General features: G+C 34.1%; 1 protein-coding gene across 1 annotated transcript; it reads right to left on the bottom strand.

Moving 5' to 3' along the window:
- Positions 1-1,083: 1,083 nt before the first annotated feature.
- Positions 1,084-12,770, bottom strand: TyrRS (Tyrosyl-tRNA synthetase). Its single transcript, XM_072537306.1, has 7 exons — positions 12,617-12,770; positions 12,332-12,563; positions 12,000-12,278; positions 9,953-10,093; positions 9,256-9,663; positions 8,203-8,485; positions 1,084-1,398 (listed from the first exon to the last, which is right to left on the bottom strand). Exons 2-7 carry the CDS (start codon positions 12,558-12,560, stop codon positions 1,146-1,148), a joined length of 1,593 nt encoding a protein of 530 aa, XP_072393407.1. The 5' UTR covers positions 12,561-12,563; positions 12,617-12,770; the 3' UTR covers positions 1,084-1,145.
- Between the last annotated feature and the right edge of the window lie 79 nt (positions 12,771-12,849).

Below are 12,849 nucleotides of genomic sequence, written 5' to 3'. Positions count from 1 at the left end.
GGAAGATTTGTATTTTGAGGAGACATATACGAAAAAGCAATTAGAGGTTACTAAAAGTAAGCAATTTCAAAAGAAATATGTTGTTGATGACTGTGTTCTCAATAATGGACATACCGTGCTTATACTACCTCAATATTTTTGTATATTAAATCCAATATAAATAATATGGGCGCAATTAAAAGAAACTATAAGAAGAAAAAATGTTGCGCCTAAATTTTCATCGGCTGTTCTCCAATTAATTGCCGAACTATAAAACGTTACAGCGACAAGTTGGGAAAATGCTATTGAACACGTAATGGAGGTGGAAAACGAATACGCTAAATATTTGCCAACATTAACTAATTTAATTATAACTATAGTGGCGCTGATATAGCGATAAGTGATAAAATGTGCGACAGTGATTCTGCATAGGGTTGTAAGTAATTAGAAATAGATCTTTATTTACTGTAGTATTTATACTTGGTTTTTTAATTTTGATATACTTAACAGGGAAAATTTACATATTATATAGATGCTTTTCTATTTATTTTTTTTTTAATTGGAGCAACATCGATAAAACCTTGTAACAAAATAATTTACGTATTTAAAATTTTAAAGTATAATACGGTCCTGTTGATATCCGAGAATACTTGTTCTTCATACAATGTTGCCAAACTGAATTTTGTTATTTTCAGTTTAAATTATCTAGCCGAATTCCGAGACTACTAGACGGGAATGTGTGTAGAATATTGGACGAAAGACTTACAAACAAGTGTTCGAAACACGAGTGCAAGGAAGCATGATGGATAGAGGGTACCAGGAAAGAAGTTGTAAATAGGGGCTAAGTATGCGAGACAAAAATATGAAGAGCACAACCCAAACCGCCTTACACACAAAGGTAGAAAGGCTCAAGACTAAGTAAGTTTTAACCTATAGTAGTAATGTTAATATGATTAAAATAAACTAATTTTCATTTAAGACTACTTTACTTATAGCAAGAAACCTTTTTCTTTTTATAATTTGTGGAAATAGCTTGTTTCCTATACCTTATTTTGAAATAGGTTTTTATATATGTTGTCAGGATATAGGTAAAAAATACAAATCTTTAAAAAGCTGGTTTTATCGTAAATGCCTTCAAATAAATACATATACAAATTAAGTAGCACTTATTTAATTGGAGCACCAACCATTGTTTTACTTCGTATTTTGCCGCCAGATTTCGTAACTAAATTATTTCCCTGCCACTGTGCTATACATTCTGTATTTGTTTTCAAGTCAACTTGCAATTTTTCCCAGACCTTTTTCTTGGGATTTAAAACGTCATCCGGCTTTCCGTCTTCGAAATTTTCTATTACTACTCTTTCACCAGGGATGGCACCTTCTGGCGGTATGAGGGTTTCTACTTGTTTAGGAATATCCCTGAAATAAAAAAAAAGATTTAATTTTTGTTGAAAATGATAATACAATATTAAAAAAAACTGGTTCTTTTTTATGAATATTTTATTTTATTGCAATAAAAAAAACAGCAAACTAAATCAATTTGTTTATATTATGCGGTCTGTTGTTCCCGCTTTAATATCTGCCTCGCACTTTCCGCTATTAATTTTGAGAGATATATCTATGGTCTAAGTTTACTCTTTCCAAGTACACACGCGGGTGTACTTGGAAAGTAGATCCCCCAGGGATGAGTGCTGCCAGGTCTGGCACGTGTGCTGTAAGTTACACCCCCTTCCAATATGGACGTCGTTCTCGATTGACGTCATGTGACCAATCCAACATGGCGGCTGTCAGCTGTTAACACGTGATCAATCCAACATGACGGCTGTCAGCTGTCAACACGCGGCCAATCTAACACCACGACTGTCAATTTTTGTTCTAAAGTAATATCAAAAGAATATTAAGTTATTGTATTAACATAAATGTATAGACTTAAGAATCTTTTTCTACAGCATTTCACTATACGCCTTCTAAGCGTTCAATAAATAATATTGTGATAATAATTCATAATAAAATATCATGAAATATTTTACAGTTTTTTGTAGATACTATTTTTCAATTTGGATAATTGATCCCTCCTGGGAAAGAGGCGGAGGGCACCTTTGAAATCTTAAATAAGAACCCTAATTCTTTATTGCATATTTGGATTCCTCATAAAAAAACAGTAACTTATATTAGAAATATTTTTTGGAATTATTGATAGATGATTCGATATAATCGAAACAAAAAACGATTTATCCTAGCAACCTCGGAAAATTATGGAATGAGTCTAATATCTCGAGAAATGCATTTCTAAATGAAAAACCAAAAACCAAGTGTCTCATATTTTTCAAAAATCTATCGAATGACATAATACAAACACTAAAGTTTGTTTGAAAGAAAAAGGCTTCGGTCCGAAAGCTTATCTATTTGAAGACAGGAATTCTGCCTTGATGTCGTCAATCACATCGTTAGAAAATAAAGTTTTTGTTGCATTGGACATTGCTTCATTAGAAAATAAAGTCTCTAACGAGATTTCTTCTCTGGAAAGCAAAGTTTTTGCTAACATCTCTTTGGGAATCACTTATGAGACACCTGCCCTCAACGATAAAATATCTTCGTTAAAAAACCAAGTTGCTACCGATATGTCGTCGTTTGAAGAAATGATAAAAGAGATTGAAAAGAAGATGGAGGAAACAGGGACAGCAGACAGAATCATCAGATCAATTACAGTAGAGACAAAAGACGACGAGATGAAATGTAAATTGGAAACACATCCGCCAGACGACAACATTGGATAATTCCAACGACAAATTAAGGGAATTTCTTCGGCGGTATCATGACATTTTCGTACCGAAAGGAGGAAAGAACTAACGTTTTTAAACATAAAATTGGTACCGTTAATGCTAAGCCAATTTGTTAAACAGCACGACGATTACAACAGACGAAGAGAGAGGAAGCTGAAACGATTGTTTAAGAAATGAAGAAAAACAGGGTGATAGAACCTTTTACCAGCCCATGGGTCTCTCCAGCGGTCCTGGTCAAGAAAAAAGTCGGAACGATGAGGTTCTGTGTGGACCATCGTTTGTTGAACAATGTTAGCAAGAAAGATAGTTATTCTCTGCCTCGGATCGATGATACGTTGGATAGGTTGACCGGAATTAAATTGTTTTCTACTTTGGATTTAAGGTCTGGATAGTGGCAGGTAGAAATGGACCCAGTAGATAACGAGAAGACAGTTTTCACCACAGGATCTGGATTGTGGCAATTCAATGTTATGCCATTTGGACTCGGTAATGCTCCTGCGACATTTGAGAGGCTTATGGAAAATGTGTTAAGGGAGTTATCTTGGAAAACGTGCCTGGTTTATTTAGACGACATAATCAACTTAAAGCTGCCCAATTGATGTTAAACCACAAGTGCCAGCTGTTTCGAAGTAAAGTCAATTATCTGTGTCATATAGTCAGCAAAGAAATTGTGGCCGTGGATAAAGGAAAAAACAATTCCATTAAGAAATGGCCAGAACCGACTCACAAACATTAAGTGAGAAGTTTTCTTGGGTTATGTACTTACTGTCGGAGGTTTATTAAGAAGTTTGCAGTTATCGCTAAATCATTAACGCGACTTAAGAGGAAGCAAGATATTACTGCTGGCATGGAGACTGTCAAACTGCCTTTGTAACCTTGAAGAAGCATTTGATCACAGCACCAATATTGATACCGTTATCTTAGATACCGCTGCAAGTAATATGGGAATTGGAGGAGTGCTATCTCAGATCGAAGTAGGACAGGAACGAGTCCTTGGATATTTTAGTAAAGTTTTTCAAAACCTGAGCGAAATTATTGCATCACCAGAAGAGAACTTCTAGCAGTAGTGAAATCAGTAGAACACTTCTATCAATACCTTCTGTAAGGAAATAGTTTGAATTCGAACCGACCATGCTGCCCTTAAGTGGTTAATGCAGTTTAAGAATCCAGAGGGTCACGATAGCCAGATGATTGAACGACCTCAAGAATACGAATCGGGACGGAGTTAGTCACAGAAATGCTGATTCTCTTTCCAGAAGGCTGTGCCCAGCAGAGTATTCCCACTGCAAAAAAAAAACAGAATCCAAGGAAGCAGCGCTACTAGGAACAATGGTCAACGACGAGTGGACGCCTACATATTTAAAGAAGAACAAGAGAAAGATCCAGTTTTACAAAAAATTTGAAAATGGAAAGAAAAAAACTGTAGACCACCTTGGCAAGAAATATCAAGCCTATGCTCAGTAGTTAAGACGTATTGGACCTAGTGGGACTCCTTTATCATGGAAGACAGCTTGCTTAAACGAGTACTGGAAAATGATGATGGGTAAGAGAAGAGAAGAGCAGAATAGCTGACGTACTTCATCAGTTACACGACAGTTCATCAGGAGGGCATTTCGGTGTAAAGAAAACCCTTCAGAGACTTCAGAACAACGGGAACGGTTTTATTGGATGAATAGTTCCGACGATGTATAGAACTGGTGTAAGAAATGTACTACCTGTGCTACGAGTAACGGAGCTTATCGAAAAAGAAAGGCTCCTATGAGACAATACAATGTTGAAAGTCCGTTTGAAAGAATACCTTTTTATATTACTGGGCCTTTTCCAGAAAGTGAATGGAGGCAAGTACATGTTGGTGGTAATAGATTACTTCACGAAATGGGTCGAGATCTATGCAATTCCAGGCCAGAAGGCCGCCTATATCAGCTGATTTGGAGTGCCTTTGAAGATCCATAGTGACCAAGGAAGGAACTTCGAAAGCGATCTATTCCAGGAAATTTGTAATAGACTAGGCATGAAGAAAACAAGAACTGCATTCTATCACCCACAATCGAATGAAATAGTAGAGCGAATGAATAAGACCGATGGCAAAAATTTGACAAAAATGATGTCCAATCATCAGCTAGACTGGGACTAATTGCTTCCGTTCTTCGCAATGGTCTACAGATACGCTGTTAATAAATTAACGGGCCAAACACCAGCAAAAGTGCTATTCGGACGCGAGATGCGACTACCTTGTGATCTAGAATTTGGATGTCGGCCTGGAGAAGATGTAGCTGGCGAGGAATATGTGAACGAATTGCGAAGAAGAATGGACGATATACACGAGTTGGTCCTTTCCCATCTACAAATCGCTAGCGACCGAATGAAGAAACGGTACAATACCCAAGCCGAGAAGTGAGGTTTTAAGAAGAACGACAAAGTCTAGCTCTATAATCCAAAGAAGCGTAAGGGTTATTCTCCCAAGTTGTAGCAGTTATGGGAAGGTCTGTACCTCATTATGGAGAAGATTAACCATGTTATCTACCGAATAAGTAAGATTCCGAGGGGAAAGCCGATTATAGTACACCATAACCGGCTGGCGTCATTCGAAGGAGACCACGACGTAGATGAAGAAGTAGAAGTAAACCAAGTCCACGAAGTATCTGACCTCGCGTTTGAGGAATTCATAAAGCGGGACATGGTGTTTACCACTAAAAAAAGCAAGATCTACTTCCAGATAAGTACTCACTGGCCCATACCATCTCGACTAGTATTAAAGACACACCAGGGTTGACATCCGTTTTTCAAAGGAAGTTTGGTTGAGTTACTGATCTTCAATGCCAACTGTCAGCTTCCGAAAAAGCTTTGAAACTCCAAGATAGATCATGTTACCTTTTCTATCTCGGAACTAAAGATACTGCCCATGACCAACCTACCTACCAAGATGTATGACCAACCTACCTACCAAGATGTATGGAAAGCATTACTTCAATCGAGAGAGCATGTATTGGAGTCCAACATGCAAAAGTAAGCCATGCCAAAGCTAGAGTGCCACCAATTAGATTGGAGGGTTGTCCGAAATATGGTGGAGATCTTCAAAGACACCGAAGTCCAGACATACAATTAGTCTGTTGCAATCCGCATAGTTACTGATTTGGAGAGAAAACAGTCCCTTGCCACTTTTATAAAACTGGGAGTTGTAAAAGAGAGTCCAGTTGCCGATACCAGCATTCATTTCCAGTCTGAAGTGCCCCCTCTGAAAGAGGCGCCGAATGTTACGCCACTGTATCCTAACCTAACAATTGAACGCAGACAGCCCGTTACCAGAAGCTGGCTGAAAGATCGAGAAAAAGAACCGGTGTTTAGAAGGCTTCGATGAAGTTCCAAGAGAACAATACAGTTACGTGGAGATGTGGGTAGAAAATTCCAGTGATTATTCGATTCAGAACTGAATCATATAAATACAAATAATTTAGATTTTTAAGTTTAGTCTAAAATAAACTGTTATGTCGCGTAAGCTGTAAAATAAATTAATATTTATTATTATTAATAAATTAATGTTTATTTTACAACTGTTTCTTTTTTGTGAATTAGAATAAGTGTAGAAGACTGCAATAAATTATATAGTGTAAATGAATTAATTAATTAATCTTAATTAGTCTTAATCGTAATCTTAAGTCTTAGAATATTTTAATAATAAATTAAATGATTGTAAGTAAAAGTTAATCAAATATAGATACAGTAAAACCTCCGTTAACCGAAATAATTGGTGGGGAGGCCGTTTCGGATAACAAGAATTTCGGTTAAAAATAACTTTGTTTTTTATAATATTCTTGATCAAAGTATTGGTATTAGAAAATACTATGAGTTGATTTCGTAATGTTTTCTAATAAGTAAATCCAAAATAAAGTAATAAAATTAAGGAAAATGAACAAGTTTAACATGCTTTTTTAAAGAAATCTGCTATTTTTTTTGCGTTTTCGTTTGACAACGATGTTTCTCTCTCCCTCCATCGTTAATTTGCAGAACGTCATGAGTTTGCCTCATTCGATTGTTCGACGAAACGTAAAGCAATCTGAAAAGGACAAAACTTTATGTAATGACAACAAAAATTAAGAATCTAGTCGTGTCCCTAACTAATTAGGCCTACTGTATAAAATTCTTTCCTCTAAAGCATTGAAAATCTCGTCGACGGTCTTGTGCTGCCTGTTACCTCTTGGGTCGTCATCTTCGTCATCTGATATGCTCAGGTTGTCTTGATAAAGAACCATATCAATGATGTCCTGGTCGATGAATTCACGTTCTGAGTCATCAGCTGCTAACCAGTCACGTATCTCTTCTTAGTTAATTTCGTCATGTCCCGGCAAATTTTTAATGAAAGGTTTAATTTCTTCTGTCGTTTTCTTACCATTTTCTTCTTCAGGATTGAGAATTTCGGGAACAATTTTGGATTAATTCGTCTCCTGTAATAACAGATGTCTTAAGAATGCTTCTCTATAATGTCTCTTGAATGTCTCTATGACTCGCTGGTCTGACGGCTGGATTAAGCTTGTGATATTCGGTGGCAAAAATCTGACAATTGTCACCATTTTGTAGATTTTGAGGGCGAGGGCGCATTTTCAAAATATTCTAAAAATAAAGTGGTCGACATCCATGAACTTTTTTGGCTTCTATACCTTAAAATGCCTTTTCGGAAATATCTTTTAGAGCTCTTGGTTTTTGTGATTTCCCAACACACATAGACATCAATTGGTGAGTGAAATTAACGGAATTGTTTACGTTTTGCGACAAACATTTACTTTTTATTGACGAAATTATTGAAACTGTCAGCCGTTTCGGTTAAGGGAGGTTTTACTGTACAATATTTTCGGAGTTAATTTCTGAATGACAATCCCGTGACTTCGGTCCTGATTTTTGATTAAAAAACATTAGATATAAAAAGACTTTATTACTACTATATGTAGAATAATTAGCCATTAAATGGCATACTATTTTCTTTGGAAAACATTTGCAAATAAACGTTTTGTAGATTCGTCAAACCAGTTCTTGGAAGATCTGTGTTGTACAAATATGTTTCCCTATTGGTCTGACAATGGGCGTTGCTCACGGGGCGTGGCCACATGACGTCAATGGACCAATAGGAATGCGGCGTGACTTACACCTTACCTGTTCAAAATTTTTCCATGTAATTTTTCCATTTTTACTTAAGAAATATTTAATTGTTTTCAAATATTTAATACGTAAATCACTAATGTCCATTTTTCAATTCAACCTTAAGATTTGTTACTTCATTGAGGTGAAGACATGTCTAGAGCCGTTATTAGAACATTTACATATTCACAAATACAACCCTCTTGATTCACTTAATCAGATATGTCACTGAATAATTGAATGTCTAGCTTCCAATAATATTGCTGGTAACTATATTAACTAATGAAAACAATACCATCAAAATACTTACACTGAAGCACACAAAACCATTCCTTGGGATTCCACTCCTCTCATTTTTGCCGGTTTAAGGTTACAGAGTACCACCACCATTCGGTCCTGCATCTCTTCGATGGGTATGAAATTAACTAAACCACTTACAATGGTTCTAGGTTTTTCCTCTCCTAAATCGATTTTTTCAACATAGAGACTATCAGCTTCGGGATGTTTCGACACTTCAACAATTTTTCCAACACGAATATCTAACCTGCTCGGGACGATTTCATCTGTAGTGGCATTTTGATTGGCAGGGGCTTCTAGACAAGAATTAAGACATTAAGTATTGTAAACAATAAAGTATTATACTCAATTTAAAGTGGGTGAAGATAATCACTATACGAGATGTGGCAATTAACTAATGAGACTGATGCAACTACAAAGAGAAGTGGATATGTGACAAATGTCTTATATTTAGTGTGTAACCTTCTAATTAGAATATAGTATCTCTTGCTTTTATAAATAAATGAATGGCTAGAGATGATTTCACTGTAAAAATGGTGAGTACATAATTTATCAAAAAGAAGTTGTTGAAATAATGTGTATTGCTTGTACATGCTTTTGAGTATTTTGAAGATGGCCAGAAAGAAGCTGAAGATGATTCATGACGAAATCCACTTACACATAAAAATTAATGAAAATATCTAAAAAATCAGTAATCTGATTCGATCTAACCATCAATTAAGTATTCAAATGATTGTTGATATTGTAGGAATTAACAATGAGTAAGTATGACGACTTTCACTTTCCACTACAAATTAACTGTCAAGAGGTTTCTAAACAAGTACAGAATTCCAGTGTATCTGCCTTATTCTTCTATAGGTTTCCTGAGGTGAAATTTGTATTGAAAAGAATGTAATTTTAGTTTGTTGAAGCTGTGAAAGCAAAAATAACATACATCCCGAAGGATCTGACAGAAGAAGACTTCCAGCACTGTTACAAACAATGGAAGAATCACATGAAGAGTTGCAGTGATATAAAAAGGGTGCATATTTCAAAAAATATGCAAATAAAGTTTTATGGCACTTACTGTTTTTGTTTGGTGATGGATATGCCTTTTCAGCTAGTTTCTTCAATTCAGCAGACTCAAAAATTTTTCTAATTGGATCTAACAACCTATTAATATACATTTCCACAGCTCCCTTTAAATCGCCTGGATGGACATCTTCTTTGGCGAAAGATTGTTCCAGATCTTCATAAACCGAAAAGTTTAAGTCTCCTCCATATTCTTGTTTCCTAGAAATCACGAATTTCTCATCTGGTTTTAATAAAGGAAATATAACATGCTTAGCAAAAGAAAGCAAACCATTGTTTTCGATATTTCCAGGTTCACAAAAAGCTTTCTTTAGTTTCTTTTTTACATTGGCAGGAGAGTCGAGTAAATCAATTTTGCTGTCTTCTTCTGAAGAGGACATTTTCGTTCCTGTTAATCCTGGCACTGGAAAATATATATATTTTACAATTTAATTTTTTAAGAGACTGTCAACAAACTGTTAGATCCATATTGTAAAATTGAACTTTCTGTTTAATTTCTTTAAATAGTGTTATTGTACAAAATATGTTCCATTTATTTCTATTTTATTAGGTTGTAAACTTTTTGAATAAGTCAAATCCTTTTTAAGCAAAAGGTTTCATTTACTAAGTGATTTTAATAATTTTATCAACTACTGTAACAGTAGGTGATAAATCACTGGGAAAACTATCTATAGTTAATAATTGATACTTACCCATTGGATTCATAAGGTGAGCCCTCTTTTTGTATCCTAATTGTGGTAAATATTTTTCTGCAAAAGTAAAGATTTTTCTTTGATCGATTCCTCCAAACTGTGCATCAACTTTTAGGTACTCTTCATCCAGTGCTTGCAAACCTAATAGTAGAATATTTTTATAAATACTATAAATCAAAAACAAATGTAAATCTTAAGCGATAAGACCGCTGTTTATCTTTTATCAAGTTATATGTCTATCAAGACCACTATACTCGGTTCGCTATTCCCAGCCCGAACTGTCTAGTGAATTTAGTAATTATTTTTTTGCGAAGTTAGTTACTTTTTGACAGACTAAAAGTGGCTGGAAATTACTATACAACCAAGCACACATACTCATAGCCAATATTAATAGTAAACAAACTAAATAGTAAATAAAATAGAACTTTGCGAATTACTGACAATCAATATTTATTTATCTGCACCATATAATAAATAGTTATGTTAAATTATAACTAAAATATATTTTTTAAATATATACTACCCAAAATTTGATGGGTTTGGTATACACTTCCACTATTTAGAATAATTCTTCTTTTTTTACAGAAAGAAGTAATTGTAGTATACTTAAGCTATTAATACTGAGAAGTAGGAATTGTTGTGTTGTAGGTTTCCGACAATGAATCTGTCAAAATATGCCCGAGCTAAGCGAATGGAGTATATTAATATTATTTATTACTATGATCTTTATATAAAATATTAAATTTATTTAAATGTATATCTCTTTGTTTAATATATGAATTTTCATATACTATATGTAAACTAAAAATAATTTCATCAAAATCAGAATTTGATTTCACATCGAAAAGCAAATCTTCAATACTTACAATATCTTGTTCAACAAAAAATAAATTAGATCTATGATATTGTAACCTTTCGCAGATCATGGACAAGCTGGCTCTATGTAGAATGTTTTCCAACCTTCTGCTTGAATATGTTTGTATTTTGAAAACGATTTCCGAAGTGGAAATTGAAATGTTAATAAATGTACTTTAACCTTTAATTGTGGCTTATTCCCATTTAAATAGTAATTACTTTAAAATGCCACAAGAAAATAGCTTCAGAACAATATTAAGAAACCGTTACGGGCCCAGCGTTATTCAAAATTTTCGGAGATTGGAAATTCTATACAAGAAACTGGCACATTGTCAAAATTCAATCAAATTGTTACGAAGATGTAGAGACAACAACCTAATACCAAAGGGCTTGAAGTTATGTCCAGCATATTCAAGCAGAAGGTTGGAAAACATTCTACATAGAGCCAGCTTGTCCATGATCCGCGAAAGGTTACAATATCATCGATCTAATTTATTTTTTGTTGAACAAGATATTGTCACTAATCTTTATATAAGTTTTAATCTTAAGTAATAAGGCCTCTTTAAAAAATTTTTGTTATTGTTAACTTGAGAGATGTTTTGGAGCTTCTAAAATTAGATTGAAAGTTTTATATTCCTTACGAAGTTTTTTTTTTCAAATTCCAAAGTCTTTTCTGAGAATGTACAACTACTAACAGCTATTACAGCTACCTCTAGGCATCTAAATATATGTAAACTTTATCTTTGAATTCTACAAGTTTTCCTCACCAAGAAGAAAACAAAAAACACTATTTTATGCTACTGATAGAAAAATCTGGTAGTTCTTGTGCTGCTTCAACCTATGTGCATATTATATTATTCATTGGTTGCACTAAACAAATATAAAAAGTTTAAAAAAACTTTACAGAAATTATAATCCTATGTCTCCCAAAAAATGTGGATGATGTAATAAGTATCCATTTTTAAATTAAAATATATTTGAACATCTTATATGATAAAATGGGAATAACTTCAAATCAAACAAAAAATTAATCAAAAAATTAAAGTTAATAGAAAAGAAAGATAGAAAAAATATATCTCAATAATTGAAAACATGAATTGAGTGGTATGAAAGAAGGTAGCAGAGAAAAGAATAATAAAACATAATAAAGTGATATAAAGATGAATAATTATAATTTGATCTAATAACTTACTAGGATACAGAAGACCACTTAGTAAAGGATTTTCTACTTGTTTAACAACTTCAGCTCCAGCCTTCTTTGCATCATGTTCAGTAACAACTGAAGTCATTTTGTAAACATCTAGTGTGTATTCTTTAGACAATTCATAATCTGTTCCCTTCACAAATTTAAGTTTGTCCAAAGGAACTCCAATAGATTTTAGCATAGCTTTAATGCAATGTTCGTAATACTGAACTCTAAGCTCTAAAAGTTCCCAAGGTGCCTTCATGTTATCTAAATATGCATGGAGATCTAAAAATCTATATTTAGTACGTGGTAACTAAAACAAACAAATGCATACATACCAGCAAAAAGAATAGTAACTTCTACGCCAGCTCTGAGAAAGTCTGCTATCTTGGACATTGGAACAAAGTATGCAATGTGAGGTTTACCCGTTGTAGCTGTGCCCCAATACAACTTCAAATCACGTTCTTTCAATACTGCTTTAATTCTATCTTCTCCTAATATTTCCTGCAGGTTTCTGGATATTAGGTGAAATTTTTCATCTATAGTTAATTTGCTGTTCTCAGCCATGTTCTAAAAAGTTTTATTTATTAAGGATGTCAGTTTAGAAAAGTGTTCGCACTTACTAACTACTATGTTTAAGTACCGCTTTTAAATAAAATCAGAACAATATTGAAACAAATTGGGCAACAAATGATGAAACTTCGGCAACTTTGAGGAGAGTAAAAGACTACCTAACCCTCTTATCTATGGACTAACCTACAATTATTGACTTGTCAATGTCAACTTTGAAATCGTATTGGACTTGAACGTATGTAATATGTAGCCATAATATACAGAATAAATTTTTATATTTAAT

This window comes from Diabrotica undecimpunctata, chromosome 7, assembly GCF_040954645.1.
Source record: "Diabrotica undecimpunctata isolate CICGRU chromosome 7, icDiaUnde3, whole genome shotgun sequence".
Taxonomy (NCBI): domain Eukaryota; kingdom Metazoa; phylum Arthropoda; class Insecta; order Coleoptera; family Chrysomelidae; genus Diabrotica; species Diabrotica undecimpunctata.
Note: the sequence above shows the minus strand (reverse complement) of the source record. Positions and strands in the feature narration are given on the sequence as shown.

Bases quoted from the DNA above. Each gene is read 5' to 3' on its own strand.
- TyrRS (XM_072537306.1), bottom strand. From the start codon at position 12,560: ATGGCTGAGAACAGCAAATTAACTATAGATGAAAAATTTCACCTAATA. The intron at 10,094-11,999 runs GTAAGTTATTAG...TTCTACTATTAG, and splicing joins AAGTGGTCTTCTGTATCCTA to GTTTGCAAGCACTGGATGAA. The intron at 9,664-9,952 runs GTAAGTATCAAT...TATATTTTCCAG, and splicing joins TCACCTTATGAATCCAATGG to TGCCAGGATTAACAGGAACG.